Here is a 26,768-nt window from a genome sequence, read left to right on the forward strand (position 1 = left end):
TCCCAAAGAGAATCGTTATTCGATTAGAGCCGATATGTGATGGTTATTAAATGGTTAAAACGAGCGAATATCAGGCAATCCCTTAAAAATACATCAGTGAGAGAGTCTAAAACAAGTTTGTAAATAAATGAAGAGCTTTGAATTACAAAAATCTTAGTACTATTGTGTTTTAAGAAGATTCAGCGATTCATCGTTTAGCACATTCATTGCATTTACGACCATCTCTTTTCCGCTGGAATTTTACAACACTTGCTTGCACTTAATAAACAATACTCTCGGAAAAATATTTGTAAAATTTACGAAATACATATTTTAGACTTTAGTAAAGGAATAAACACAAAAGCAAAATGGGCAAAGGTTTCAACAATTACATGTGCAAGAAATTCTTCCATCCCGCCTCAAGAGATAATCTCAAGAGGGTAAGTACTTGGAAATGGCGTTTCATTGAGGGATCTGAAGGAAATTCTTGCTTTTCCAGGTGTGGATGGCGGAACAACAGGCCGATGCCTACAAAAAGAAACAGGAGGAGCTGCGCAACCAGTATGAGAAGGAGCAAAACCTGCACGAGAACAAGGCAATGCTCAGCAAGGACAGCAAGGACAAGCTGAGTGTCAATTTTATGTACGAGCCGCCGCCAGGAGTACGCAAGGAGCGTGAAAAGGACGACGACGAGCCGGAGTACAAGTTTGAATGGCAGCGCAAATACAATGCTCCCCGAGAGTCGTACTGCAAGGGCGACACCGAGATCCGGGATCAGCCGTTTGGCATCCAGGTGCGCAACGTGCGCTGTCTCAAGTGCCACAAATGGGGGCACATCAACACGGACAAGGAGTGCAGCATGTACAGCATATCCATGAGTGAGGCACGCAAGCTGCACGCCGAATCGGAGGCCACCGACATCATGTCCAAGAACGTGCTCGAGGAGCAGATGAAGGAGGACGGTCTGATGATGAAGCGTTCAGCGTTGGAGCTGCAGAGCATAAAGACCATCCAGAGGCAGCACCAGCTGGTGCCCAGCGACGAGGAGGATGAGGCCAATGCCAATCAACAGAATCCCGAGCTCATGTTCCTCAAGTCCCTGACCAAAAAGCAGAAGTTAAAGCTGCTCAAAAAGCTAGAGAAGATCGATCGGATGAAGCGCAAGGGCGAGAGCATCAAGAAGCCAAGCAAGAAAAAGTCTAAAAAGCAAAGGGAAGACAAAGACGGCAAGAAGAAAAAGTCCAAGAGCAGCCAAAAGGAGAAATCAGCAAGAAAAGAAAGGAAATCTTTGGACAGCGAGGGCTCGACCTCGTCCTCCTCCTCAGATAGTGATGCGGAAGACAACCATAGAAGCCATCACAAAGACCTACAGTCCAGGGAGCCACAAAGCCAAAGGAGAAATGGTGCCCAACGATCGAGAGAGTCGGAAGACGACTACCATCGGCGACGCAATGATCGGAGTGAGCGTAGAGAGCGCTCCCGCTCAGGTAGCAGGGAAAGACGTCGCGAGAGGGAACGCAGGGATTACTCCAGGCGTTAGGAATACAGTTTTTCCCCATGTATTATCAATGTTTTTTCCAATAAAAACTCTCTTTTGTGAGTAGATGATTTAATGGTTCTTCGGAATAGTAAAGTGCCATGAGTGCAGCAATGAGTTGAGAATTAGCTACGCTAAAGCCAAATTCCATTGCAAAAGATTAAGAAGTTTATCGATTCGCGAACCCATTTTACATGCGCGCCAACTGGGCCGTGGTGGTGGAGCCAGCGGAGACGCATAGCTCGGCGCCGTGATTGCTGCCGCCCTCGCGGGTAACGCTCTTCACATGGATGTGGCTCTTGAGCATTGCCGCTCGCAGGATGAGCATGCGCGTGTGGCGCTGATACTTCTTGCCCAGGACCAGGGCACGCTCGAACGTGCTGTTGCGCTGATCGGCCTCCTTGGCGTAGAGGATCTTGTTGTGCGAATCGATGCGCGCCTGAATCTGGCCGTCCAGTATCAGCTGCATCACCTCGTTCTCCAGATCGCCCACCGAGGAGTTGAAGGCCATTGCCATTTTGTGCATTTCTGCCGACATATAGGGACTGAAGTACTGGATGAGGGCGCGATTGCGTATTTTGGTGTACAGCGTGCTCACATGCGGCGCTATGTACATGTCCACGAGCAGATTGTCCCGAATCTCGTCGAGCAGAGTCAGGCACGAGGCGTACTTGCTCTCGTAGAACTTGAATATAATGTCGCGCAGCTGCGGCTCCAGCTCGAGGAACAGCTTGAACGATGTGGAGGCAATCACCAGACGCTTCAGTTCCGGCCTGTCGAAGGTAGCCAACGCGCAGAGCCCACCATAGACAGCCACATTGTTGGTGGAGATCATTTCGGGGAACTCGCAATGGTCAAAGTTGGCGTTCAGGAAATGCTTGGCTGCCACCTTGTATTTCTTCTGCTGCAGCTCGGCCAGGCCGGCGGCACACTCGAGACGTGTGTGCACCTGGGCGTTGGCCTCCTTGGACCCCTCGGCAAAGTCTGGGGTGCTCTCCGCCTTCGATATGTAGCTCATGACATGGACCCAGTTCTGCAGATAAATGGAAACTTTGATCACGTTCAGACACATGTTCACCACATGCTTGCCGCTGGTGCAGTAGTCGCGGGCTCGCGAGTAGCACTTCAGAGCATTGGTCAGATCCCCGCAGCTCAGATAGTGATCGGCCAGGTCGTCGTGGCCTCGCCGAATGCTCTCCTTGATCGAGTTCGACTTGTAGTTCTTCAGATCCGAATCGAGCTTCTCCAGCTTGAGGGCAGCCTTCTTCATCTTGGTGTCCACCCAGACAGCATCGTAGGCAAACGAATCCTTCTCTCCAGCCTGGCCCTGGGCCAGCGGTGGCAAAGCGATTGCTGCCGGCACGGCGGCTATGTCCGGCAGAGCAGCGGCTGGCACTGGTGCCAGATCTGCAGCCGGTGCTGGCGGTGCAGGGGCATTGCTGGCGTTCAAGTCGCTCAGTCGCTTGTGCAGCAGCTGGTAGAGATTCACGTTGTACGTCGTCTGTACATACGTGATGGCCATTTTGAGCGCCTCCACGGCCAGACTGGGGCAAACGTCGGCCACATACATCAGCCGGTGGAGTCTCACAATGCCATTGTATTGATTGGCATACACCTCCAGGTCGATGCTGGGGTTCTCCACCACGATCTGCTGCTCCTCGTTGTTTTCATTGTCCTCGTTCGGCGGCGCATCCACTTGCATCGGCTCGATGGCGTTCTTTTTGTTTGCAAGCAAGAAATATTTCACCATCACTTAAATTGTACAGGATCCGCATCGAGCTTACCTGCATCAGTGGCGGCATGGGCAGCACAGGCATATTGCAACGATTTCGCTGTTCAAATTTAATAAAATTATAGTCTTTGTATGAGATATTTAACTTTTTTTTGTCTAAATTGATTTGCAAAAAAACATGAGTTATCGATTAACAGCAATGGAATCCGGCACCGAACGTTTTGCAACACTATTTGCTGACCGGGAAGAAGAAGACCGCGCATTGAATTTCTTTTGCTTGTGAAATTTCCAACCAAATAATAGACAACTAACGATAAAGAAATACAAAAATGTCGAATATAACCGCTGCGGTAATTGCCAACCGCAATAAGAAACACTTCTTGGGTGTCCCAGCGCCCTTGGGCTATGTGGCCGGCGTGGGTCGTGGGTAAGTACTGGGCGTCGATGGAGGCGGAGGTGAAATTTAATATTTTATTAATTTGTTTATCGTTTTCAGAGCCACTGGCTTCACCACTCGATCGGATATTGGTCCGGCTCGTGATGCCAACGATGTCTCCGACGATCGACATGCACCGCCAGCAACGAAACGTAAGAAAAAAGATGAAGAGGAGGAGGAGGATGAAGACTTGAACGACTCGAACTATGATGAGTTTAGTGGTTACAGCGGCTCCCTGTTCTCGAAGGATCCCTACGACAAGGACGACGAGGAGGCGGATGCCATCTACGATTCTGTAGAGAAGCGTATGGACGAGAAGCGCAAAGAGTATCGCGACCGTAGACTGCGCGAAGACTTGGAGCGCTATCGCCAGGAGAGACCAAAGATTCAGCAGCAGTTTAGCGACCTAAAGCGCTCACTGTCTGGCGTAACCTCCGAGGAATGGTCCACCATTCCCGAGGTGGGCGACAGTCGCAATCGCAAGCAGCGAAATGCCCGTGCAGAGAAGTTTACGCCGCTGCCGGACAGCGTTTTGTCCAGAAATTTGGGCGGCGAGTCATCCTCCACACTGGATCCATCCTCTGGCCTGGCGTCCATGGTGCCGGGCGTCGCCACCCCAGGCATGCTAACGCCCACTGGTGATTTGGATTTGCGAAAGATTGGTCAGGCACGTAATACGTTGATGAACGTGAAGCTGTCCCAGGTTTCCGACTCGGTGACGGGGCAAACAGTGGTGGATCCGAAGGGTTACCTCACCGACTTGCAGAGCATGATTCCCACCTATGGCGGGGACATCAACGACATCAAGAAGGCTCGCCTCTTGCTTAAAAGTGTGCGAGAAACAAATCCCAACCATCCACCTGCGTGGATAGCTTCTGCTCGTCTCGAGGAGGTCACCGGAAAGGTGCAGATGGCTCGCAATCTGATAATGAGAGGCTGCGAAATGAATCCCCAGTCGGAGGATCTCTGGCTGGAAGCGGCACGTCTGCAGCCGCCTGACACGGCCAAGGCGGTCATAGCCCAGGCAGCTCGTCACATTCCTACCTCTGTGCGCATTTGGATCAAGGCCGCGGACTTGGAAACGGAAACAAAGGCCAAGCGGCGAGTGTTCCGCAAGGCCCTGGAGCATATACCGAACTCTGTGCGTCTGTGGAAGGCGGCCGTCGAGCTGGAGAATCCCGACGATGCCCGCATTCTGCTCTCTCGTGCCGTGGAATGTTGCAACACCAGTGTCGAGCTCTGGCTGGCACTGGCCCGCCTCGAGACCTACGAAAATGCCCGAAAGGTCCTGAACAAGGCACGCGAGAACATACCCACAGATCGACAAATTTGGACAACGGCTGCCAAGCTGGAGGAGGCCAATGGCAACATACACATGGTGGAGAAGATCGTTGATCGTTCGCTGACCTCCCTCACAGCCAATGGGGTGGAGATCAATCGGGATCACTGGTTCCAGGAGGCCATCGAGGCGGAGAAGTCGGGCGCTGTCCACTGTTGCCAGTGCATTGTCAAGGCTGTCATTGGCATTGGCGTGGAGGAGGAGGATCGCAAGCAGACCTGGATCGATGATGCCGAGTTTGTGAGTATTCCCTGCCATGAGAACCAATCTTAATTGTATTTGCAACTCACGAATTTTCTCTTTCAGTGCGCCAAGGAGAACGCGTTCGAGTGCGCGAGGGCCGTCTATGCCCATGCCCTGCAAATGTTTCCTTCGAAGAAGAGCATTTGGCTGCGTGCTGCCTACTTTGAGAAGAATCATGGCACACGCGAGTCGCTGGAGGCGCTGCTGCAGCGTGCCGTCGCCCACTGTCCCAAATCGGAGATTCTCTGGCTGATGGGCGCCAAATCCAAGTGGATGGCGGGGGATGTGCCGGCAGCGCGAGGCATTCTTTCGTTGGCTTTCCAGGCGAATCCCAATTCCGAGGATATTTGGCTGGCTGCCGTCAAGTTGGAGTCGGAGAATGCCGAGTATGAGCGAGCGCGTCGTCTGCTGGCCAAGGCCAGAGGTTCAGCGCCCACGCCGAGGGTGATGATGAAGTCGGCTCGGCTGGAGTGGGCCCTGGAGCGTTTCGATGAGGCGCTGCGTCTGCTCGAAGAGGCTGTCGAGGTGTTCCCCGATTTTCCCAAACTGTGGATGATGAAGGGCCAGATCGAGGAGCAGCAGAAGCGCACCGATGACGCGGCCAACACCTACACACAGGGCCTGAAGAAGTGCCCCACATCGATACCCCTGTGGGTGCTCTCCGCCAATCTGGAGGAGCGCAAAGGTGTGCTGACAAAAGCCCGTTCCATCCTGGAACGAGGTCGCCTGCGCAATCCCAAGGTTGCTGTGCTTTGGCTGGAGGCCATACGCGTCGAACTGCGTGCAGGACTCAAGGAAATCGCCAGCACCATGATGGCCCGCGCGCTGCAGGAGTGCCCCAATGCCGGCGAGCTCTGGGCGGAGGCCATCTTTATGGAGACAAAGCCGCAGCGCAAGACCAAGTCCGTGGATGCGCTCAAGAAGTGTGAGCACGATCCGCATGTGCTGCTGGCGGTGTCCAAACTGTTTTGGTCGGAGCACAAGTTCTCCAAATGCAGGGATTGGTTCAACCGAACGGTGAGTAGAACGGTGAGATAAAGCAAAGAAAATCCCTGCTAATCGAATACTTATTTCAGGTTAAAATAGATCCCGACTTGGGTGATGCCTGGGCATATTTCTACAAATTCGAACTGCTGCACGGCACGGAGCAGCAACAGCAGGAGGTACTGGAACGTTGCATCGCCGCTGAGCCCACGCACGGCGAGTCCTGGTGTCGTGTGAGCAAAAGTATCCAAAACTGGCAATTCAAGACGCCGGATGCATTGCGTGCCGTGGTCAAGGAGCTGTCCATACCAACATAACTTTAATTTTCACTTTCTAAATAAATGACTCTGTGTGTGGCAGCCTAGTGCCGCATCCGAAAGACGCCCCTAAAGTGCTTCAAGATGAACTCCCAGAGAAAAACACCAAAGCTGGCCGCTGCGCCACAGCCAAAGATGCCCAGGGCATAGCGACATTCGGTGAGGCCAATGGACACAAAGCCACCCATGCCGCCCTCACATTTCGGCTTCTGCGGTATCCACTTGCGGTCCTCGCGATTCACCAGGCTCACCTCACGCTGCCAGCGCAATCTGAAAGGAATCCAAATTAGAAGCAAATCGGAATCGGAATCTCAATCGCTTCTCACTGCCTGCGGATGAGTTCTTTGTAGGGGAAATTCTTCCTTGTGGGAATGGCCAGCATGGGCAGCTGGAACGGCTCCAGCTCCATTAGGCCACACTTCTCCGGCTCACTGAATGTATCGCTGACAATTTGATAGCCCGCCTGCAGCTCCACCTGATAGGCAAAGAGGCCCGTGCGCATCTTTTCCATGCCTAAAATGGGACGCATATAAACATGATCGCCCTTGGAGGCGATCTTCTTGTGGTAGAGATTCTTGGTCACCGGATCCGTGGACTCTGTGAAGTAGATCTTGTTATACTGAGTGTCCTGCACGCCGATCTCCAGTGGGGACTGTCCGAGATCGGCCAGCGATTTGATGGAATCCGAGGGACTCTGCAGCAGGGCCACAATGTTGGCAGAGAACGAGGTGAACAGAAAGAGAGCCGCCACAAAGGTGGTGAACACAATGATCCTGGCCGAGCGATTGCGCACCTCCACATAGAAGCCCTGCTGGCACATGGCACCCCAGACAAAGTTCAGCGTGTCCATGTAGGCCATGTCGTGGGTGTGCGGCGAGAAGAGCAGCTCCAGCACCAGCACCACTGTCGTTATGATCAGCAGAAACAGTATGGACGCCCACACATCGTTCTCGAAGGGCATGGCAAAGATATTTGCCACAGCGGACAATGGTGGCTGTCGGAACATAATGCCAGCCCGCACCCGATACGTTTCCGCAACAAAATCGCACAGAGCGATCCGATCCAAGCGCATGAAGATCGCCAGCTGGGCAAAGTCCAGTTCGTAGCGCTGAAAGCGACCCATGAGACCATCAAAGGAGCCATTCGCCTGTCGCCAGCCATAGTTGACGGTCTGATAGGTGTTGTAACTGCAAAGGAATCTGCGATTTAAATCGTTACAAGATTGATTTCTGGGTACAAAATTGCACCTCATATTCAAGCGATTGGCGAGCTCCACCATCAGTCGATGATTGACCTTCGATATGGTGTCGATATGCCGCAGCGACAGATCCTCAATGTTGGTAAACAGATCCGGAAAGGCAATTACAATGGCCGTATTGAAGACAATCCCCTCCAGATTCTGCCTGTAGGTGATGGCCGAACCAAAGTGCCGCAGGGCATGGCTGATGTGCCGCGCACTACGCAGATGTTGACCCACCAGCGTTTGCTTCGGTGGCTTCCAGGCAGCCACTTTGTAAAGGTCTATAAGGCTGGCTGAAAAGTTACTCTCCTCTTGGCTGTAGTGGAGCACGCGCAGCTCGCTGTCGGGCGGGATAAATATTTCGGCATCGTGCAGCAGATCAATGTCCCCGAGATCCTCGGTGAGCAGCAACCAGAAACGATTCGTGGTGAAGTAGTTGTGCTCCGTGGCGGCAGACCAACGTAGCAGATTCTGAGCACACGAACTGCTGAATTCGAGGAGGAGGATGCCCAGCTTATAGGGCAGCATTGGGAGCTGGAACGATGTCTGCCAGTGGCTAGAGTTGTTGGCGTTGAAACTCTGCGGCGGTGGGGCCTCCCTTAGCTCGTCCAGAGCAACGACATGCCGAAGGTCCCGCAGCGTTTGCTCCGTACTGACCTGCACATAGATGTTGTTGAGGTTAAAGTGCTGCCAAAGCATCCGAAGACGTGCATCAGCTGCAAGGGGAATCAACAAGGACATAAATTTCCACGAAAAACACGAAAAGAAAGCACATTGCATGCAAGGAGGGTTTAATTCACCAATGTCCGTGTGACAAACGACCAGCATCAGACTGTGAACGCCATGGTGGCGATAGTAAGCGACTAGCATATCCGGCAACTGATTGCCCCATGGCGCTGCTGCTCCCTCGCGGATGTTGCTGCTGTCCTGCCAGCTGGCACTGACACATCGTGGCCAGGCATTGACAACCAGCAGCAGGAGCAGGAGCTGCAGCAGGCGATGCCAACGAATAAGTTGAACCTTCATCACTTCGAATATTAACGAGTTTCTGTCCCGAGTCCGCCGGAGTTTCGTGTTCGCTGTTATTTTTTGCATTTCCCTTACGGAATTTACGCGCAGCTCGTCCCAGCAAAGGGCAAATGGCTTTTATAGCCCAAAAGACATTCCCCATTCGTAATTGCATTCAAGAATTGCATTAAAATTATGCATTGATTGCACTCCACTGAACTACACGCGGTCGATCCTGCCTGTCATCACGTCGCTGGGGTAAGCAATCTTCTTGGCCAATTTCTGGACAACTGCAATTGGTCATCGATGGCGTTTAATTGGTACCGAGCACAAGTGCCGCACAAATTGACGTTCGCCAAAGTGCGGCACAAAGTCAATTACGTGTCGATTGCGTGGCGAACAGGACGACAAAGTTGCCACAGAACTTGGATGAGCACTTGGATGAGTTAGTTGTGTCTTTGGCTTGCACTAATGTGGTTTGAAATGAAAAGTTTATCCACGACCAGTGGGCTAACGTCGTTTCAACGTAATCTGAGAGTTGCGGAATGTATTTTGGATTATTTGTAAGACTTTTCTTTAATTATTTGTAGCTTCTAAAATGAATAGCTGATGTAAAGATGTGAAGAATATAATTTCTTGACATGCTACAAAAATTATTTTGCAACAGTTTCCACATTTCTTACACATTTTCCCATCTTAAAACCATTTTCTCCTTTAAGCTGCTGCAAAAAATTGGTTAAAGCGCACGAATCTCAGCCTTAAGGCATTTGCATTAAGAAGCAATTAAGAAAATTGAAAGGAAAATACAACACAACATCGGAAAGCAAGAGAAAAATTTGACCAGACTTGGGGGCTACATGGTACATGCGCCGGCAGGGAAAGCAACAAGGAAAATGGGTATTAGCCTGATGTCACAAGCCGACAATATGGCAAAAACAATAACAAAAACAAAACAAGCCAAAAGACACACACACAGAGATAAAGAGAGATAGAGTGAGATAGGAATATGCTGCCGACATTAACACAATTACAATCTGAACATGTGTTAGCCCGCCTAAGACATGCGTTGACTATAAAGAAAAATCCAATTAAAAGTGATAAAGTTATTGAAGCGTTTCTCTCCTCTCGGCAAACAGGGCCAAAAGGAAACAGCAACACAACAAAAAAGCAGGCAACAACGGCAAAAACAAATGGCCAAATTGTGGCGTGGGGGCAGGGATTGTCCGTACTACGAAAATGGCCATACAAAGTGGATGCCATTAGTGCCATGATATAAGCGCTGATTGCAACACCAGATTATCTCGCACACATAGATTTGGCCAGTGGCGAGTGACAGACAGGCGGACAAGGACAAATCAGTTTGTCCCCCGAGTTCTCTTCCCCTTTTATTCTGTTTGAATAATCATGCTAGGGAAAACTTGGACCAACTTTCAATAGATGTTTCGTTGAGAACATTTTTCAAAACAATTGAAGCCTGAAAGGAAAGGAATGCCAAATTGACTTATGCTATAAGATAAATGGGAAACTGTTTTTTTGGGGGAGGAGATACTATCCTGGACTTATTTTTTTGACAAGAAAAATGCAAACATACATACATATGTATGTACATACATACATATGTATATGTTTTGCTACTATAAACCAAGGAATTTTTGTAACAGTGCGACAGTCTTTAATTCAATTTTTAAAAAATTACGATCATAATTTTGTAACATTCAAGCCACTTTGTAGAGACATGCATGGACTAGACTTATCAGAAATTCTCATTATTAAGGATCTACTCTCTAAAAATAAATTCCAACTATAAAAAAAGTTAAATTATAAAAAAATAATATAATATTTCGGTAAGTCATGGAAATCATCAAACAGCTTGCGACTAGACCTGGAACGACTAGAATTGCAAGAGCATTGAACATGCAAATCTATTATTATTATTATTATTATTTTTTTTTTTTTTTTATTTTTTACTCATAAAATTGCTAACATAAATGTACTTATACTGTAGGTATCTTTAAGTATAATTAACGTTCCATTTGTTGCTTGCTGAGCGGTAGAGCACAGTCTCTATTTAATTGATTCTTTCCAAAAGGATGCCTAAATAGCCTCTCTGTTTTTGCAGCGACTTTCATCGTCCTCGTAAGCTTAAACTGTGATTTAGTCATTTAAAAACCAATTTATGTTAAACAATTATCATGTTTTACTTTAGAAACAATTTGTAATATAATTATTTACTTTAAATTATTTTTCCCCACTTGGCCTTAAAGCCCATTGCATAAAAAGAGAACCCTCTCCCTGTGCTGTAAGTAATTTTTCCAGCGCTTAATGGTGTCAGGCTATTAATCATCTCCACCATGCTCTTGGACATCCGCCTGTCATGTTCAACTACTTTTATAATTTTCACGCTGTGTGTATTCGTTGGTTCACTTAATTTTTGTTATTTATTTTTTAGTATTATTATTTTGCGCTTTTCCCTTAGCATTCCATTCCCTGCTCACATGGACTGGGGAAGGGGTTCTGTTCTCTGCCATAAAATCCTACATATCAATGTTTGTTTGGTTTACTGAACGTAAATTAATGCAAATCTATGGTTAGAAGGGATGCTGCGGGGCTGGCCCTGCTGTGTGCTCTGTTTTATTTGCACAAGGAGGGGTTAAGGGCTCTGGGTTCTATGTCCTGGGTTGGGGGCCCTTATCCTTTGAAGGCATTTTATCGGTTCGTTGCAATTATCGGAGATCTTTCGCATGACTGCACAACTTTGTGGCTGGATGTGTGTGGTTTTGGATTTGCATAAAGCATAAAAGGCGGCACAGAAAGCCTTTGACAATTAGTTTGTGTATTTGTATATATTTTAAGTATCCTTGTATCCTTTATTTCCTTTTCTTGTTTTTTTTGTTGTACACATCCAACCCCCGGGCTAAGCTAAATTGAAGTGTGTGCTGAATGTTTATTATGCAACCACAATGTGCTACTTTGTGCTACTACCTTTTGGCTTTCACGCCTTTGAAATACATTTAATCCATCATTGCACAGGCCCACACACACACACACACACACACACGTGGACGTGAGCCTTGCCTAGCCCTTGGCCAGGACAGACTATGGCTACGGCTTTATTGACTCCCGTTTTCAATTTGCCTGCACATCCGACGGCCCCGAGCTCCGACAAAGAGAGCGGAGACCTGTTGAAAAGGTGCAAAATCGTTTACCTTTTGCCCTCCTTTTGTGCTCCCCCCACTCTCAGCTGGGCAAACACACGCTTAGGCAGCACCTTATCAATCAAAGGTATCTCTCAGCACGCAGACACATACGCCCCAACACACCCACAGGCACACACATATGTTATTAATATGACCCCATTTATCAAAGAAGTAGCACTAGAAATGGGCGATGTCTGATCAAGTCAAATTCGAATTAAATTGTGTGCCTCCTTTTTACCCTCGTTCGAGGGAGTGTATCTTTTTATCCGCATTTGTCGTGTGAAGAAATCGTGTGAGTAGGTGCCAAAAACCAATTAAAGTTGAATGCTTCGGTGTCCAGGTAGCTAATGAAATGGACATCTGATGTATCGAGCAGGCAATTAATATTGATTCGAAGCTCATAAATTTGTGGTAGAATTTATGGCGTGTGGAAAGCGACATCGTTAGATCTACAAAGAAAGGTGTCTTGCAATGGGTTTTGCCAGATAATAGTTGAAAGGGAGAGAAGGGTGGTATACAGTTTCTTATCTTAAATATAAGTTAAATATAGTAGCATGGATACGTATACGTATTCTTCTCTCAACAAAAACTTGTAGCAGCTTCAAAGGAGCATTTTCAACGAAGCATTTGCTTTTATTAGGATAAACCTTCATCCTTGCTTGGCACCTTAGCAGCTCAGCATCAGAATGGAAACGCGAGGGGCTGAAAATAACATAAAGCTCAATATGTCAAAGTTCGTCGGCCATTGACATTAATTAATGGAATGTAAAATGAACGTCGTGGCGTCGGGAAACGGCAGAGGCAGGCAGCAGGAAACGCAGCGAAAGCGAAACGAAAAGGCACAGATAGTCGTCAGGCAATTAGGCGCGAAGGACAAGAACGAGGACGAGGACACGGATGAAGATGAGGATGAGGAGGATTGTACCGGTAGCCGGATACTTTGGCTGCCGAGATGGGCACGGTATCGCTGGTATAATTTGTGAAAATTGATGATTTGTTTAGATTTACGAATGAGCGAACAAAACGGTCCAAATTGGCACGTAGCAAGGCCGAAAGGAAACTCGCACAAAAGCAAATGAAACGACGCTCCATTGGAGCATAAGGAGGGCAGGATGGAAGGACGAAGGATGAAGGAAGGCTTCAAGGTACTCGCTAATTGATTTGATATAGATAAATGAGCTAAGCGGGAGGCAGTAGATGGCGCAAGAGATAATGATTAATGATTAATTTTCTATGACTTCACGGTGGAATGGCTCCCAGGCGTTTCATGTCCTCACTCACTAATTACGAGATGTCCATGGATAGAGAGAGACAGAGGCAGTCGACACTTGAATTTTCGAATCCTGTGGCGGCCATCAGCCCTAATTACTTGTTGATTATAAATTATAGGCCTCGGAGCTACATGGAAGGCAGCGGAGGAGCGTGCAACCGAGCCCTGATTAAATAACTTCATTAGTCGTAGGCATTAAGCAGTTGGGAGCACATACACACACACACGTACAAAATTGCACTTGATTGTGGATAAAGTTGGCAGCTATCAGGAGTGTGGATCGTGAGCTGTAACTGGGATCAGGCACGGCACAGTCAGATGTGGATCGAGAGAGTAACAGGATGTGCACAGGAGAGCGCTAACAGAGGCTGTTAATGTGGATCTGTTAACAGTGGATCTTAGAGCTGCTGCCTTGAAGAGTTGCTGTCCTCGAGAAAGGATCATGAATTCATCAACCTCTGAGCTAAATATAGTCACAAAATGATAAAAGATTGCAGAAATACCAATCACACTTCTTTATTAGATCTGTTTACAATTACGGATAAAGATTATTACTTGCTGCACGTAGAAAAAATCAAAGATTCTATTGGGTATTTCCCTAGACACCACACCACCGAGTCGACCCTTGTGTATAATCTACAGAAGGTGCCTCGAACCAATTAAGATCGACTGAATGACGCTTACGTAGGCCGAGTCGACACACTCCGAGGCACTCCACCTTAAGATAAGGCCACCAAAAGTGGCAAGATTTCGATTTTATTAAGTATTTTTTCATTAATTACACTTATGGGGCCGTCCCATCGCTGCCCACCGATGCGATATGGGCCTGGGGGACTATTTAAAGATGCCACCAGACCATTCAGCAAGCTAAAACTAAAATGATGAGCGTCCGTTTCTCATTGCTGCTGATTGGTCTGGTGGTGGTGCAGACTGTTTGGGGCCGTGTGCCCTATCCAGAGGTGGAGCTGCCGCCGATCGTCCAGGAGGATGAGATCTACGAGCGCGCCGTTTATGTGGCACCGCAGCCAGAGGGACGTGCAGCGGGTGAGTGTGGAGGAATACACTATATGGGGAAGAGTAGAAATACTAACCTGTTGATCCATTATATCTTAAAGCCTGCAGTGTCACCCTTCGCGGTGGCATGCCGAGTCCCGAGCCCGTCTATCTGAAGACCGACTCCGAGGACTTTTATCCCTTCAACGATGTTGGCGCCATGGAATTTAATGCCGGAGACTCATTCCAGCTGTGGTGTCCTGCTGCCTTCAACACCCACTCCCAGACCCTGTTGACGGCCAAGTGCGTCAGTGGATCCACCTTCAGTGTGGACGGCAAGAACTTTGAGTTCAAGGATCTCTACTGCAAGTCCTGGCCGGGCTTCAAGGCCGTCAAATCGGGCGCCACCTGCAACGGAGGCATTGTCATTCGCGTCGGTTTCGAGATCACCTCCACTCGCTTCGCTGAACAGATGCAGATCTGCTTCAACGAGGAGGAGGAGGTGACCCGCTACACGCGCCACAAGCTGGAGCCCGGCAGCAACTACTACGAGACGGGCGTGGCCCGCATCACCTTCCAGACGGCCGGCTTCTTCGATGGCAAGAACGTGGAGAAGCTGTACACTCAGGTCACCCAGCAGGAGACCATCAACAAGGATCTGGGCGGCGATGCCGGCAAGTACTTTGACACCGCGAGCGTCTTCCTGGCCCGCGGCCATCTGGGCGCCAAGGCGGACTTTGACTATGCCCCCGAGCAGCGTGCCACATTCCTGTTCATCAATGCCGCTCCCCAGTGGCAGTGCTTCAATGCCGGCAACTGGGAGCGCGTCGAGGACGGAGTACGTGCCTGGGTGTCCAAGAACAAGATGGAGGTGAACTGCTACACCGGTGTCTGGGGTGTCACCACGCTGCCCAACACGGACGGTGTGGAGACTCCACTCTATCTCGCCCGCGATGCCAACAACAATGGCCTGATCCCTGTGCCCAAGATCTACTTCCGCGTGGTCATCGAGCCATCGACACACCGTGGCATCGTCTTTATCGGCGTGAACAATCCCCATCTGAGCTTGGAGCAGATCAAGCGCGACTACATCATTTGCAATGATGTCAGCGACCAGGTGACCTACGTCAACTGGAAGAAGACCGATATCAAGGCGGGCTATTCGTACGCCTGCGAGGTGGCCGATTTCCTCAAGACCGTCAAGCATCTGCCCGCTCTCACAGCCAAGGGCGGACTCCTGGTCTAAGTCGATAATTGAATAAAGTGCAAAAGAAACCATTCAGATATTTATTCTTGGCACATTCATCAGCAGAACAAAAGAAGCGGCTAGTATGTTGGAGGAACTGCTCAGCCGAATGCTGACAGACTTCATGGTGTCGTCGATCCATTGCAAGTGCGCAAAGACATTCGTGTAGACGGAGGGCAGAGATCTGGAGCCGCAGCCAATGCGGTAGCTGACAATGCCATAGACAGTGCCATTTAGGAGCAGGGGACTGCCCGTGTCGCCGGCACAGGGATTCTCATCCTGATCATTCTCCAGATTGCCGGCACACATCATTTCGGGCTTGAAGGTGTGCAGCATATCGTCGCAGGTCTGATAATCCAGCAACTTGACATCCACATGCAGAATGCTAGAGGCCAGTGGACCACCCTTATCAAGAGACAAATATTAAAGAGAGTAACGGCCTGCAAGAGAGAGAAGAGCGCTCACCCTGTACACTCGGCCCCAGCCCAGGAGTGTGTAGTTGATGTTATATACTGGCTCATGGGTGGGCAAACTGGCAATGGCTATATAAGGATTATCCGGCAGCTCCATCGCCAGCCTGAGCAGTGCAATGTTGTTCGTATTGAACATGGTGAAATTCTCGGGCACATAGACATCCTTCACGGGCACATTCACAGTGCGGCCACGCCAAAACTTCAAGCGATTGGGAGTGCCCGCGACGACGAGCAACACGCGTGGCCGATGCTGGATCTTGCGACTGCTTTGGGCCCCCGGGTTAGAACGATGATCAGGTTCCCTTTTGGGCAGAGTAACAAGGGCAAATACCTACTCCATGGTGCAGTGTGCGGCAGTCATAATGAACGTGCGCGATAAAATGACGCCGCCGCAGTAGTGATTGTCGCCAAAGTACTTGCGCGGTGTGCGCGATCGCAGTGACACCACATACTTTGCCATTTCCAAGGTCTTTTCTGCCTGGAAGTACGGTGTCGATATCCGTTTGATCCGTCTGCGTGGAAGTTCGCTCAGCGGATGGTGAGCAGCATTGGAGGACAAGGTGAAGCAGACGGATACCAGTAGCAGCAGAAACAGCAACAGAAAGAGCACACAACCGTATAGATTACGAATTTCCATTTACGAGTAAATGTGTGTTAGACACACGTACCTAATACCCCTTACATGATTTGACATGAGAAACTTAGTGAGAATAACGGAGAATAGAGGGGGTAAGCACATGTGGTGGGAAGCCACAGAGAGCAACAGTGGTGGTTAACAGTGCAAGTAACATGGAGAGGGAGTGTCTAGCAGTTTACCAGTAAACTACTTACCAGAGGTAAACTTTTAGCAAAGAGGGCAGACCACCAAGCTTCAATGCACAAGTTACGCAATTATGAACAGTGCAAATAATTGGGATAAATTAAGAGCTTATATTTATAATTTATGTATGTACATACATAACTGTAAGGACTGGGCCAGCTACCTATTTGAAAGGAACTGCGGTAAACGACGGAATAGAAGAACATAAACAACGGCAGAGCAACGGAGAAACAGTAATAGCAGAACGGGATTAACAGCAGAAAATCAGTAACAGCAGTGAAGCAGTAACAGCCGCGAAGCAGTAACAGCAGCGAAGAAGAAACACAGTAAAGAGAACCGCTGCAGCCATTCGTAAAATCAGAAATCAGCCGACATGCAGCCGTTTCGTTTAGATTAATGAATTGTGTAGTTTGCCAGTGTACCGCGAATTCATATTGTCAATAAAAATGCAATTAAATAATATCTCACATAATTAAGGACTTAAAATAATAAATTAACCATTGTTCTGGCGCACAAGAATAACTCCCCGATTGCCAATACATTTATTTCCTACATGCAAATTTAAAAGCAATTACAAACAATAAGAGTGCAAAATAATTACATGGACGATGGCTACAATTGGTGGCTATAATCAAATTGATCCACTGCTTATTCTCATAGACATTCGTGTAGACGGACGGCAGCTCCTTGTGGCCGCAGCCTAAGCGATAGCTGACAATGCCATAGACTGTGTCATTGTCAATCAATGGACCACCCAGATCGCCGGCACAGGGGTTCATATCCATGTGATCCATATTGCCGGCACACATCATCTCATCCGTGAAGACATTCAATATCAGTTCACAGGCCAAGTGGCTGTACAGCGTAACCTTGATCTGTGTGATGTCCGATGCCAAAGGTCCATTCTGTACAAGAATCCAGGTTATGGATAGAATCTTCACAGTGCTGCGGATAATGCTCACGTGGTAGAGTCGGCCCCAGCCAAGCACCATGTACTCGTTTCCCTTGATGGGCTCTGCTGTTGGCAACTTGATCACAGCCAAATATTTATTATTCATGGGCAATGGATAAGTGAGCTTCAACAGCGCCAGATCGTTGGTATTGTAGATGGTAAAATTCTCCGGCACAAAGATGGTCGTGACTGGAGCATGCACATTGCGATCCCTGAAAAACTTGAGCCTGTTGGGTGATCCAGCGACGACAAGCAAGTCCCTGCTCGACAGAAGAAGCCTGTGACTGCTGCTTGTTCAGGGTGAAAGAAGAAATCTTACAAATTGAGTTCGTGGGAGGACCTAAACTGATACCCACTCTATGAGGCAGTGTGCACAGGTCATGGCGAATCTGAGAGATACAATGACACCGCCACAAAAGTGATTATCCCCATAGTATTTGCGTGGCGTTCGCGTTCGTATGGAGACCACAAATCTGGCAAAGATGTTGGTCGTATTCTCAATCGTGGGATTCGATAATCGTCTGACCCGTTCACCCGTAATGCCGGAGTCGGAGGGAGGTAGAATCAAGCAAAGAAGTAGAATAAAATACGACAGATATCGTTTGTTCATGACAGGTTTTTTACAGTGTATTCAAAAGATTGCTTTGTTGCCTACAGCAGCAGGCCACTGACAGAGAACTGTGGCAAGTGATCGACACGCTTGCGGAACTCGGACACCTCACAGGCATAAGAATAGCCCGCCAAGATGTCAGTCTTCTTCCAGCTGATCCAGTTGATCTTGTCGCTGACATCCTCGCACAGCACATAGTCGCGCTTGATCTCGTCCAAACTCAAATGGGGATTGTTGACGCCGACCAGAACGATGCCCTTCCTGGTGGATGGCTCAATGACCACGCGGAAGTAGATCTTGGGCACGGGGATCAGACCATTGCCGTTGTTATCGTGGGCCAAGTACAGTCCAGTCTGCTTGCCATCTTTATTGGGCAGCGTGGTGACACCCCAGACACCGGTGTAGCACTCGACATGCTTCTTCTGCTTGGACACCCAGGCGCGGACACCATCCTCAACGCGCGCCCAGTTGCCGGCATTGAAGGTCTGCCACTGGGGAGCGGCATTGATGAATAGGAATGTGGCACGCTGCTCGGGAGCGTACACGAAGTCAGCCTTGGCACCCATATGACCACGGGCTAGGAACACATTCTTGGCGGAATCAAAGTAACGGTCTGAATCCATGCCCAGCTCCTTGTCGATGGTTTCCTTTTGCGTCACCTGAGTGTAGAGCTTGTCCACATTCTTGCCGGCAAAGTAGCCGCCAGCGCCGAAGGTGATGCGATCTACGCCAGTGGCATAGTAGTTATTTCCAGGCTCCAGTGTGTGGTAGACATAGCGGGTCACCTCCTCGTCCTCGTTGAAGCACACCTCGTACTGCTTGGCGAAACGGCCGCCGTCCAGTTCGAAGCCCACGCGGATGAGGGTGGTGCCGCCGTTGCAGCTGGCACCCGACTTCTTGCCCACAAATGCTGGCCACGAGGTGCACTTGATGGCGGAGACATCGTGATCCTTGTCGCCAATCCTGAAGGTTGTGCCCTCCACGCACTTGGCCGTCACTGATCTGCCGGACAGGGGAGAGGCCAGGCTGCTGGTGCAGTGGAACTCGATGGTCTTGTCCTTCTCCACATCGACAATGCCGGTGTCAGAGTAGCCAAAGAAATCAGAGGTGCCGGGCTTAATCAACAGGGGCTGGGGATCCTTCAGCTCAGAGCCACGTATCTTGATGGAGCAGCCAGCTAAAGGATGATTTGATCTAAGTAATGCTGCTGCCCAATTATAGTTTGTGTTGTGCTCTTACCGGCTCTACCCTCAATCTGGTCGTTAAGGGGCACGGGCATGGGTAATTCCCATGACAAATCCTGCTCCTGTTGGAGGATTCTCGCTTGGCCACAGGCCAAGATCACAGCACTTAAGGCAATCAACGCTAGTCCCTTCATGTTTCACTACTAACTGGCCCTGTGGCAGTCCCACGCGCTTTTAAAACCCCCATCGACCTGGGCATGATGCCTGATTAGATTCCCCCCTGATTGCGGTCATGTTTCTGCTGCTGGTACTCCTATCTTCGGCGTGTGTGTGTCTGTGGCTGCTACCCTTAAGTAGCAATCTTGCGATTCCATTGATTACTTCACGTGTTTCGCGTGCCCTAAACGAGTTTTGGGTGCGAGTACTCGTACTTCTTCCTCCCGGCATTATCATTTAATTAGTTTTGGCCAAATCAGAAAACTTAACAATGATTAGACAGCGACCATTGAGTGGGGCTAGGAAATTAAATGCTGCGTACGTCACGTGCCCCTCACGTTTCCCTTTCACTCTCTCTCTCTCTCTGTAACTCTTTCTTTTGTTTTTGCACAAATATCAATGATTTTTATTCTTTCACATTTATTGGTTAGTTTGTGTGTGTGTGTGTGTGTGTGTGTGTTTTTGGCGCAACTGTACTTAAGCTTACTTATTGTATGTACAACGGCTACAGATATGATTATTGTTTGTCGAGTTTTTCGAGTTCTTGTTGAGAGTCTCTATGCTCGTATGTACATAAATATTCTTAAACATTTTTAAACATTTATTGGCCAACTTTAATTGGAAGTTAATCAGATACCTATTTATTTAGGAGTTATTATTGTTTTGCAGTTACTTTAATTTCTTTACTGGAATTGTTTTTTAATACTTTTAAAGCTGGGGAATATTTGTACAAAATATATTTATGGTAGGAACGGGGTACGCAAATCTTATTTATTGGGAGCTCATCTACGCAATTAAATTGGTTTCCGATCGTTACTATTTGGCTAGATTAATATTTTGTTATTATTTACATCAATTCTAAACGTTTGCTGGCTTTTCCTTTTGTATTTTTATAAGCTCTCTTCTTGGGGTAAGCTTAGATCTTGAGCAGGGGAAGGATTTTATGTTTGTGATTAAAGTTAAAACACAGAGAAACAGCAAGATAAGATTACACAGAACGGATAAGTGTTAGTTCCTTTAATGTTTATATACATTTAAAGCTATCAACAATACCTCGCTCAGAGAATACAGATTCCATGTGGTAATACCCTTTACTTGGAAGCTCTTCAAAGTCATCTCTCTTCTGATCTACAGGAATATCGCCAGCTGGGCATAGATCTCCACTGCCACTAGGAGACCCATTATGGTGAGATTCACAGCGCAGTAGACGCGTCGCAGTGAACGTCGGCGCTGACGCTGACCACCACATTTACCAGAGCGGCGGGCGCCCTGCGTCCACTCACATTCCAAATGCTCGCGCGAGTCAGGATCGCCGTCGTCGTCGTCGTCGTCGCTCCCGCTGCCGCCGCTGCTGCTGGGTTCGGAATCACTGCTGAGGTTATTCCGGCGCCCATCGGCTGCAGTTCCAGTTCCTGGTCCGTGTTCGTGTCCGTTTTCGCTTGGCGGCGGCCAATGTCAAACCGACGCCAGCGACGAGCTGCTGTCATAGGCCACGAGCAGAGAGTCGTTTTCATCGCTGCCGCTGCCCGCACTCCGCTCCGACTCGTTGATGACCTCCAGCTGCGTTTGCGGACGGGCGATTTTGTACTTGTTGTGCCGCTTGTTGATAAGCACGCTGCGTATGTTGTTGTTGGTGCGCCGACCACTGCCCCCGCCGCTGCGCTGGCCCTTGACCTTGACCACAGCCGTACGTGGCCGTGAGCGGGGTCGAGAGCGCGAACGCGTCTTCCGTGGGGCACCCAGCATGCTGCAGTCTGCTGCATCATCATCCTGTGGCTCCAGCTCCAACTGCTGCTGCTGCTCCTCATCCTCGTAGTAGTCATAATAGTCGTCGTAGTCATAGCCCACATCATCCTCCGTCTCCATGCCATCGTCATAGGCAGCCTCATCGTCATCATCATTGTCGTCGTCGTCATCGTAGTCAAAGTCAAAGTCAAAGATGGCGCAGCATCCGCCGCTGCTGGCCTCCACGCTGTGGCGCCGCTTTAAGTGGCGCTTTCGGTGATGGGACTTGCCGCTGCGTGTGCTTACGCTCTTGTACATGGGCGCAAATATGGCGGTCTTGGCCTGCGGGAGATACATAAACGGGTAATACAAATATTAAATGGCGGATAAAGCATAAGGAAGATCAATATGAGAAGGTGCTTCCACTTGCACAGGGCAGAAGCTGTAACAGAGCAAAAGCGCTGTTAAAACGTCCTTGCAGCCCACTGTTAACGCTCACTGTTACACTCTGAGTGGGACGTTTGGGCTGGCTACCTGATCCGCGATACCCTTGCTTGCAAGATAGCACCTTTTTTTCGCTTTACCCACCAATCACAAAAGAGAGCAGCCGTGTAAAAAATACAGTGGAGCTTTATAACGAGTGCTCTGCGTGCTTATCATTGGCTTACATCTACAATCACCCGTAATAAATGATATTCAAATGTTATACAGCTCCCCAATGCACTGTGGTCATATATCCATTAACTTATGATGGATTGACTTACCTCTGGTCCTCGCCAGGTAATTCCAGAGCGCACCAAATTATAGAAACGGAGTACACCCCACATGGCTAGCACCTGTGTGGATGGCAATGGAGAAGAGGCGTATAGAGAGGGAGAGCAAGAGCGTAAATTCCCATTAGTTCAAAGTCCATGATATAGAAACACAGATAAATAAACAGTCAGCACTCATACACACACACACGCACAAAAGGGCAAACACATATTTTTATGGAGCACAAGGGACCTAATGGCTTTGGCTTGTACTCGTAATTCAATTATTTATTACATTTATTGATCAAGCCGCGGACAAGGCTAATTAGCCTCGACTGTCAGCCCATTCGATTTGAGTGATGGTCAACACTTCCCATGAGAAGTTTTCATTCACACTTACTCTCCTTTCCTTTCATTTTATTTCATTACATTTTTGTTAGCTTTATTTTTATTTATAGTATTAAAATCTTCTTGTATTCTTAGTACTTTCACGATGGCCGCCATATATGATTTGGTTTGGGATCAACTGAAGTTGTTTAGCTTCATGGAATCAATGCGTTATTTGAGCATAGAACGCACGGTCGAAGAATTATGGAACGGCGATATTCGATATTTTCCCCTATATTACTGGATAATACTGGTCTTCAGCATATATGGAATGGTATGCCATGGAACGCAAGATGGAATTTTGTTGGGTTTAATCAAAGAAACTCCTTTTGTTCTCCTGTAGATTCAAAGTTTTCTACAGTTGTATCAACATGTGTCTATTCAAAATGGGGAAACGGATATGTACTCGTATTTGCAAAGTTTTTCCTGCAATAACCTGAGCTGCCAAGTGCTTAAAGTATTGGCTTGTAGCCAGATGTTTATAGTGACCAAATCCTGGATGCTCTTGGTCTGCGCTGTACTGATGGTAAGACCTGTCGATTTGCGTACTCCTTATTAGCATTTAAAGTTCCAATTTCCAAAGGTATCACCTGCTGAAATGTATGTCTGGCTGTTTGTACATGGCCTGTTATTAATTGTGCAACATCTGGCCATTGCAGTCAAGAATGTCCTTATGGGCCATATGTGGTTTTGGCCAAAGATTGCCAGAACTGTCATTAGTTTGCTGTTTAATTTGGTAAAACTTGGAATTGTATATCAGACCATGTGTGCCTTCGATGTGGCGCTCACAGAAGAGAGGCCTGAAGAGTTGAGGCTGTTGTCGAAAATATTAAAGGCTCTTTAAATTAAAATTAACACGAATTGGGCTTGCTTTGCCATACACTTTCACGCACACGAAATATTTAGTTCTACGCAACTTACGTTGATCAGAGCTCGAGCTATAAAGAAGGCCACCTCCGCCTTGCACATGGCATCAAATTGCTGTAAGTGAAAGAATAATTTGTTACAATATTTAGTTATGAATTATACACACATAATTTAGTTTCCGCGAGAACAAGTCGAAAGCAAAAACTAAACAAAACTTTTGTTTGCGAAAGCAATTTGGACGGGCAGAAACTTTTCTTTGACCAAGCAAATGAAAAGTTTTTCCCAGAACAGGAGCGGATTGGATTAATTGAATGGTTTCTAATTAAATCTAGACTTTCAGCATGAAAGAATTAGTGGAACGGAAGATGTATACTCGCTGCTGTTTGCTCTCAAATTATTTTGAAAATATTTTTCGAAAAATTCCAAACAACAAATTAGCAAGTCCAACGCTGCGCGCTCTGCCACAACTTTTTTTTTTGTTTTTGAGTGAAATGTGAATTTTTACCTTCTGAATTGCAATAAATTATGCATGAGGTGACAATTTTCCAACAACTTTTCGCAGCCGTCCCGTGGCGTTGGATGGCTGGGTTTGGTTGGGGGTTAGGTGCAAAACAAAACAAATACAATCCAAAAAGCAGGACACGTTCGTAAGTGAAAGAGCCACACACCCACAACGAAACAAAAAAAAAACAAATGCCGCCCGGGCGACATGGACAAATGTAAAAATACTAAAGGAAAATGGTGCAGAAAAATGCCCAACTCATTGCATATGTGTCGACCGGACTAGGACTAGATCCACATAGATGTGTAGATACGTTTGGTTGAGTTGAGTTTTTTGTTTTGTTTTTGGCTGGGTGCACCCAGAGGGGCTGGCTGTGGCAGGTCCTTTAACCATTCATCCATCCTTCTATCCTTCCATAACACCCAAGTCTCACACAGCTTTGTGCCGCTTTGACTTTGTCGCTTGTTTAGAGTGGACGTGTGTGTGCTTGTGCAGTAGTAGAAGGAGAGACACACTCTTGTGTGTGCGTTTGTTTTTCCTCGCTTTTTGCTCTACTTTTTTTTCCTGTACGCTTCATTTGTTAGCAGCAGCAGGCACTTTGCTTGTGGCAGAATTGCTTGAGTAAGGAGTCGGCGAGTCAAGAGGAACAAACTATCAAAGCGAGTGTGTGCCCGAGGCTTGAAAAAGCGAGACGAACGAAGAGCTAACTTGCCTGCTTATAGGATGGAGTGGGGAACTCCCTTTAGGTGTGATTTAGGAATTTTTTTTGGAACTTATAGAGTTTATTGCAATAAGAAAAGTCTTAATAGCAGGGCTTCTCGATCCATATGGCTCTTAGACCAAAATTGATTATTCGTACTTATCGTTGAAGCACTTTATAACCCTCCTCCTGCAATCAGGACTTTTTCTCCCATTTTAATCTTTGTTACAAACATTCCCCCTTCTCCCCATCTTTGTTTTCCCTTTTCTATGCCCAGCCTGTTGCTTGCACACTGCTTTATTTTTGCTTTCCAATCTCCATTCATTGTTTTACCCTGGCAATGCATTCAACTGTCGCCCACTTCCGGCCATAACCTACATCTACACATATCAAAGGAGGACCATGAACACGAGGAGTGCGAATCTGTTCTATCCTTTTGTTTGGTTTTAGCATAAAGGAAACTGAAAACTTTTTTACATATGTAACGGATTCGGTTTGATTGTTGTTCTTGTGTTTGTTGCGGAACTGTGGCTGCTGTCGCTTGGAGGCTTTTTGTAATTTATTTGTTTGCTTTCGTCGTTGATTCCAATTGATTTATGCCAGGCGCCAAGAAGCCCCCGTCCCAACCATTCGAACCATTCATTGATATTCCCACATATACTCGTCACGGCAAGGACCCCCGCGAGTTTGTGGCTGATTCCTTTGTCGGTGATGTTTTTTCATTAAACAAATGGTTATCATGCAGAGCACATCGAAATGAAAGCATCTTAAATATGCATTAAAAACACTCTGTGGTCCCACAGGAGTGGGAGCTGGGAGGGTCTCTAGGGAGACACAGAGTGAGTCACGCCACTCACCTTATTAACATGATCGCGTAGAACATTTGAGTAGACCATGGCCACAGCTTCCAGGGCCATGAACGTTATATAGCCAATTATCCAGGGTACAATTAATCCGGGATTCTCCTGCAGGAATTCAAGAAGAGAGAGAAAGAGAGATGGGGTAAAATTCAGCCATTAGAAAATACTGTAAATATAACTTCCGGAGATAGGGATTTTAAAGAAAAGACATCCGTCATTTCTGATATAATTTTATTGAATGATCTTTTGTATGTTTCTTAAATTCTACTTGGCTGAGGGCCAGCGTAGCTGCGCCGCCAGCAACGCCGGCAGCGGAGCGGCCGCCTTTATATGTTTGTTATATATGCCCAGCGCTGTTGATAGCGGGGGCGCGGGGAAGATCCACATGCTTGTGTGGATCATATTCAAGAATGCCGTCGGCTATGCTATACATGCCGACGCTGCACTAATGTAGTACCAGGCATATATGTGTGATCGTATTTCGTCGCACTGAATATGCCTGGGAATGTTTATTGCATAAACACTGCAACAAAGTGTTACAGTGTGTTCCCTTTTAAGTACTCTTGGTACAGTGGGTATTGGCTATATATATGCATACTACATCTCCCTCCTTTTGAAAAATAACGTTATATTTATGAAGTTATTTTATAATTTTAATATGATAGTTATTTAGAAAAATATATTTAGAAAAAGAAGAAATTTTTTTTTTTTTTTTTTTTTTGTTTTAGTAAAGAAAATTAAAAAGATTTGATATATTCCTATAGATATACTTATGTATGGCCATACTAATTCTATCTATGAGTAAAAAAAGTTTTAGTCTATCCTTATGTACTTTTTTTTTTTTTTTTTTTATATTTGAAATTGTTATATTATCATTTTCTCCTATACTATCTACCTTATATGGTCCAGTATATTTAAAATCTAACTTATGACCTGTTTCATTTTTCAATAAAACCTTATCTCCTACTGCTATTTCTAAATCTTTTATTTTCGAGTCATATATAATTTTATTTCTTCTCTTATTCTCCTCGAGCATAGTTCTTGCTCTTTTTATAAGCTATTTCTAACCTATATTTACTCTCTTTAGAGTAATCTTCTATGTTATATATAGGTGCTATATTATCTATACTATAAAATTTTGTTGGTATATTTGGTGTTCTACCGAATACCAATTCATATGGACAATAATTATGTGCCAT

General features: G+C 47.2%; 10 protein-coding genes across 10 annotated transcripts in view; 4 read left to right on the forward strand and 6 right to left on the reverse strand.

The window, feature by feature from the left end:
* The first annotated feature begins 259 nt into the window (after positions 1–259).
* Positions 260–1,555, forward strand: LOC117894054 (corepressor interacting with RBPJ 1). Its single transcript, XM_034800907.1, has 2 exons — positions 260–419; positions 479–1,555. Exons 1-2 carry the CDS (start codon positions 348–350, stop codon positions 1,517–1,519), a joined length of 1,113 nt encoding a protein of 370 aa, XP_034656798.1. The 5' UTR covers positions 260–347; the 3' UTR covers positions 1,520–1,555.
* Positions 1,556–1,571: 16 nt separating this feature from the next.
* On the reverse strand, positions 1,572–3,455 carry LOC117894050 (COP9 signalosome complex subunit 1b). The gene is made up of 2 exons (XM_034800903.1): positions 3,301–3,455; positions 1,572–3,233 (listed from the first exon to the last, which is right to left on the reverse strand). The coding sequence occupies exons 1-2, from the start codon at positions 3,331–3,333 to the stop codon at positions 1,707–1,709; spliced, it is 1,560 nt and encodes a 519-aa protein (XP_034656794.1). The 5' UTR covers positions 3,334–3,455; the 3' UTR covers positions 1,572–1,706.
* A 28-nt stretch (positions 3,456–3,483) lies between these two features.
* Positions 3,484–6,656, forward strand: LOC117894048 (pre-mRNA-processing factor 6). The gene is made up of 4 exons (XM_034800901.1): positions 3,484–3,675; positions 3,745–5,263; positions 5,330–6,283; positions 6,343–6,656. The coding sequence occupies exons 1-4, from the start codon at positions 3,578–3,580 to the stop codon at positions 6,565–6,567; spliced, it is 2,796 nt and encodes a 931-aa protein (XP_034656792.1). The 5' UTR covers positions 3,484–3,577; the 3' UTR covers positions 6,568–6,656.
* On the reverse strand, positions 6,553–8,731 carry LOC117894049 (glutamate receptor 1). The gene is made up of 3 exons (XM_034800902.1): positions 7,815–8,731; positions 6,894–7,754; positions 6,553–6,837 (listed from the first exon to the last, which is right to left on the reverse strand). Exons 1-3 carry the CDS (start codon positions 8,675–8,677, stop codon positions 6,612–6,614), a joined length of 1,950 nt encoding a protein of 649 aa, XP_034656793.1. The 5' UTR covers positions 8,678–8,731; the 3' UTR covers positions 6,553–6,611.
* A 5,406-nt stretch (positions 8,732–14,137) lies between these two features.
* On the forward strand, positions 14,138–15,555 carry LOC117894659. Its single transcript, XM_034801833.1, has 2 exons — positions 14,138–14,326; positions 14,398–15,555. The coding sequence occupies exons 1-2, from the start codon at positions 14,161–14,163 to the stop codon at positions 15,519–15,521; spliced, it is 1,290 nt and encodes a 429-aa protein (XP_034657724.1). The 5' UTR covers positions 14,138–14,160; the 3' UTR covers positions 15,522–15,555.
* LOC117893329 (trypsin-3) lies at positions 15,555–16,657 on the reverse strand. Its single transcript, XM_034799919.1, has 3 exons — positions 16,330–16,657; positions 15,987–16,260; positions 15,555–15,926 (listed from the first exon to the last, which is right to left on the reverse strand). The coding sequence occupies exons 1-3, from the start codon at positions 16,629–16,631 to the stop codon at positions 15,555–15,557; spliced, it is 948 nt and encodes a 315-aa protein (XP_034655810.1). The 5' UTR covers positions 16,632–16,657.
* Positions 16,658–17,317: 660 nt separating this feature from the next.
* LOC117894478 (chymotrypsin-2-like) lies at positions 17,318–18,382 on the reverse strand. The gene is made up of 3 exons (XM_034801579.1): positions 18,123–18,382; positions 17,777–18,053; positions 17,318–17,719 (listed from the first exon to the last, which is right to left on the reverse strand). The coding sequence occupies exons 1-3, from the start codon at positions 18,374–18,376 to the stop codon at positions 17,357–17,359; spliced, it is 894 nt and encodes a 297-aa protein (XP_034657470.1). The 5' UTR covers positions 18,377–18,382; the 3' UTR covers positions 17,318–17,356.
* On the reverse strand, positions 18,365–19,780 carry LOC117894477. The gene is made up of 2 exons (XM_034801578.1): positions 19,616–19,780; positions 18,365–19,553 (listed from the first exon to the last, which is right to left on the reverse strand). Exons 1-2 carry the CDS (start codon positions 19,752–19,754, stop codon positions 18,418–18,420), a joined length of 1,275 nt encoding a protein of 424 aa, XP_034657469.1. The 5' UTR covers positions 19,755–19,780; the 3' UTR covers positions 18,365–18,417.
* Positions 19,781–20,900: 1,120 nt separating this feature from the next.
* LOC117893349 overlaps positions 20,901–26,768 on the reverse strand; it is a 30,071-nt gene continuing 24,203 nt past the window's right edge. Inside the window, exons 5-8 of the mRNA XM_034799938.1 lie at positions 25,567–25,674; positions 23,562–23,621; positions 22,266–22,337; positions 20,901–21,843 (exon numbers count right to left, since the gene is read on the reverse strand). Coding sequence (XP_034655829.1) covers positions 21,232–21,843; positions 22,266–22,337; positions 23,562–23,621; positions 25,567–25,674 — 852 coding nt within the window. The 3' untranslated portion in view covers positions 20,901–21,231. The remainder of the gene's footprint in view (positions 21,844–22,265; positions 22,338–23,561; positions 23,622–25,566; positions 25,675–26,768) is intronic.
* Positions 22,768–23,492, forward strand: LOC117893350. Its single transcript, XM_034799940.1, has 3 exons — positions 22,768–22,914; positions 22,984–23,166; positions 23,224–23,492. Exons 1-3 carry the CDS (start codon positions 22,798–22,800, stop codon positions 23,482–23,484), a joined length of 561 nt encoding a protein of 186 aa, XP_034655831.1. The 5' UTR covers positions 22,768–22,797; the 3' UTR covers positions 23,485–23,492.

The sequence above is a fragment of the Drosophila subobscura genome, chromosome J (assembly GCF_008121235.1).
Source record: "Drosophila subobscura isolate 14011-0131.10 chromosome J, UCBerk_Dsub_1.0, whole genome shotgun sequence".
Classification (NCBI taxonomy): domain Eukaryota; kingdom Metazoa; phylum Arthropoda; class Insecta; order Diptera; family Drosophilidae; genus Drosophila; species Drosophila subobscura.

Bases quoted from the DNA above. Each gene is read 5' to 3' on its own strand.
- LOC117894054 (XM_034800907.1), top strand. From the start codon at position 348: ATGGGCAAAGGTTTCAACAATTACATGTGCAAGAAATTCTTCCATCCC. The intron at 420-478 runs GTAAGTACTTGG...TTGCTTTTCCAG, and splicing joins CAAGAGATAATCTCAAGAGG to GTGTGGATGGCGGAACAACA.
- LOC117894050 (XM_034800903.1), bottom strand. From the start codon at position 3,333: ATGCCTGTGCTGCCCATGCCGCCACTGATGCAG. The intron at 3,234-3,300 runs GTAAGCTCGATG...GCAAACAAAAAG, and splicing joins CCATGCCGCCACTGATGCAG to AACGCCATCGAGCCGATGCA.
- LOC117894048 (XM_034800901.1), top strand. From the start codon at position 3,578: ATGTCGAATATAACCGCTGCGGTAATTGCCAACCGCAATAAGAAACAC. The intron at 3,676-3,744 runs GTAAGTACTGGG...TATCGTTTTCAG, and splicing joins GTGGCCGGCGTGGGTCGTGG to AGCCACTGGCTTCACCACTC. The intron at 5,264-5,329 runs GTGAGTATTCCC...TTTCTCTTTCAG, and splicing joins GGATCGATGATGCCGAGTTT to TGCGCCAAGGAGAACGCGTT.
- LOC117894049 (XM_034800902.1), bottom strand. From the start codon at position 8,677: ATGCTAGTCGCTTACTATCGCCACCATGGCGTTCACAGTCTGATGCTG. The intron at 7,755-7,814 runs GTGCAATTTTGT...ATTCCTTTGCAG, and splicing joins GCCAATCGCTTGAATATGAG to TTACAACACCTATCAGACCG. The intron at 6,838-6,893 runs GTGAGAAGCGAT...GATTCCTTTCAG, and splicing joins AAAGAACTCATCCGCAGGCA to ATTGCGCTGGCAGCGTGAGG.
- LOC117894659 (XM_034801833.1), top strand. From the start codon at position 14,161: ATGATGAGCGTCCGTTTCTCATTGCTGCTGATTGGTCTGGTGGTGGTG. The intron at 14,327-14,397 runs GTGAGTGTGGAG...TATATCTTAAAG, and splicing joins GCCAGAGGGACGTGCAGCGG to CCTGCAGTGTCACCCTTCGC.
- LOC117893329 (XM_034799919.1), bottom strand. From the start codon at position 16,631: ATGGAAATTCGTAATCTATACGGTTGTGTGCTCTTTCTGTTGCTGTTT. The intron at 16,261-16,329 runs GTAGGTATTTGC...GGGGGCCCAAAG, and splicing joins GCCGCACACTGCACCATGGA to CAGTCGCAAGATCCAGCATC. The intron at 15,927-15,986 runs GTGAGCGCTCTT...TCTCTTGATAAG, and splicing joins GCTGGGGCCGAGTGTACAGG to GGTGGTCCACTGGCCTCTAG.
- LOC117894478 (XM_034801579.1), bottom strand. From the start codon at position 18,376: ATGAACAAACGATATCTGTCGTATTTTATTCTACTTCTTTGCTTGATT. The intron at 18,054-18,122 runs GTGGGTATCAGT...CTGAACAAGCAG, and splicing joins TGTGCACACTGCCTCATAGA to CAGTCACAGGCTTCTTCTGT. The intron at 17,720-17,776 runs GTGAGCATTATC...ATTCTTGTACAG, and splicing joins GCTGGGGCCGACTCTACCAC to AATGGACCTTTGGCATCGGA.
- LOC117894477 (XM_034801578.1), bottom strand. From the start codon at position 19,754: ATGAAGGGACTAGCGTTGATTGCCTTAAGTGCTGTGATCTTGGCCTGT. The intron at 19,554-19,615 runs GTAAGAGCACAA...ATCATCCTTTAG, and splicing joins CCAGATTGAGGGTAGAGCCG to CTGGCTGCTCCATCAAGATA.
- LOC117893350 (XM_034799940.1), top strand. From the start codon at position 22,798: ATGGAATCAATGCGTTATTTGAGCATAGAACGCACGGTCGAAGAATTA. The intron at 22,915-22,983 runs GTATGCCATGGA...GTTCTCCTGTAG, and splicing joins TCTTCAGCATATATGGAATG to ATTCAAAGTTTTCTACAGTT. The intron at 23,167-23,223 runs GTAAGACCTGTC...CAATTTCCAAAG, and splicing joins TGGTCTGCGCTGTACTGATG to GTATCACCTGCTGAAATGTA.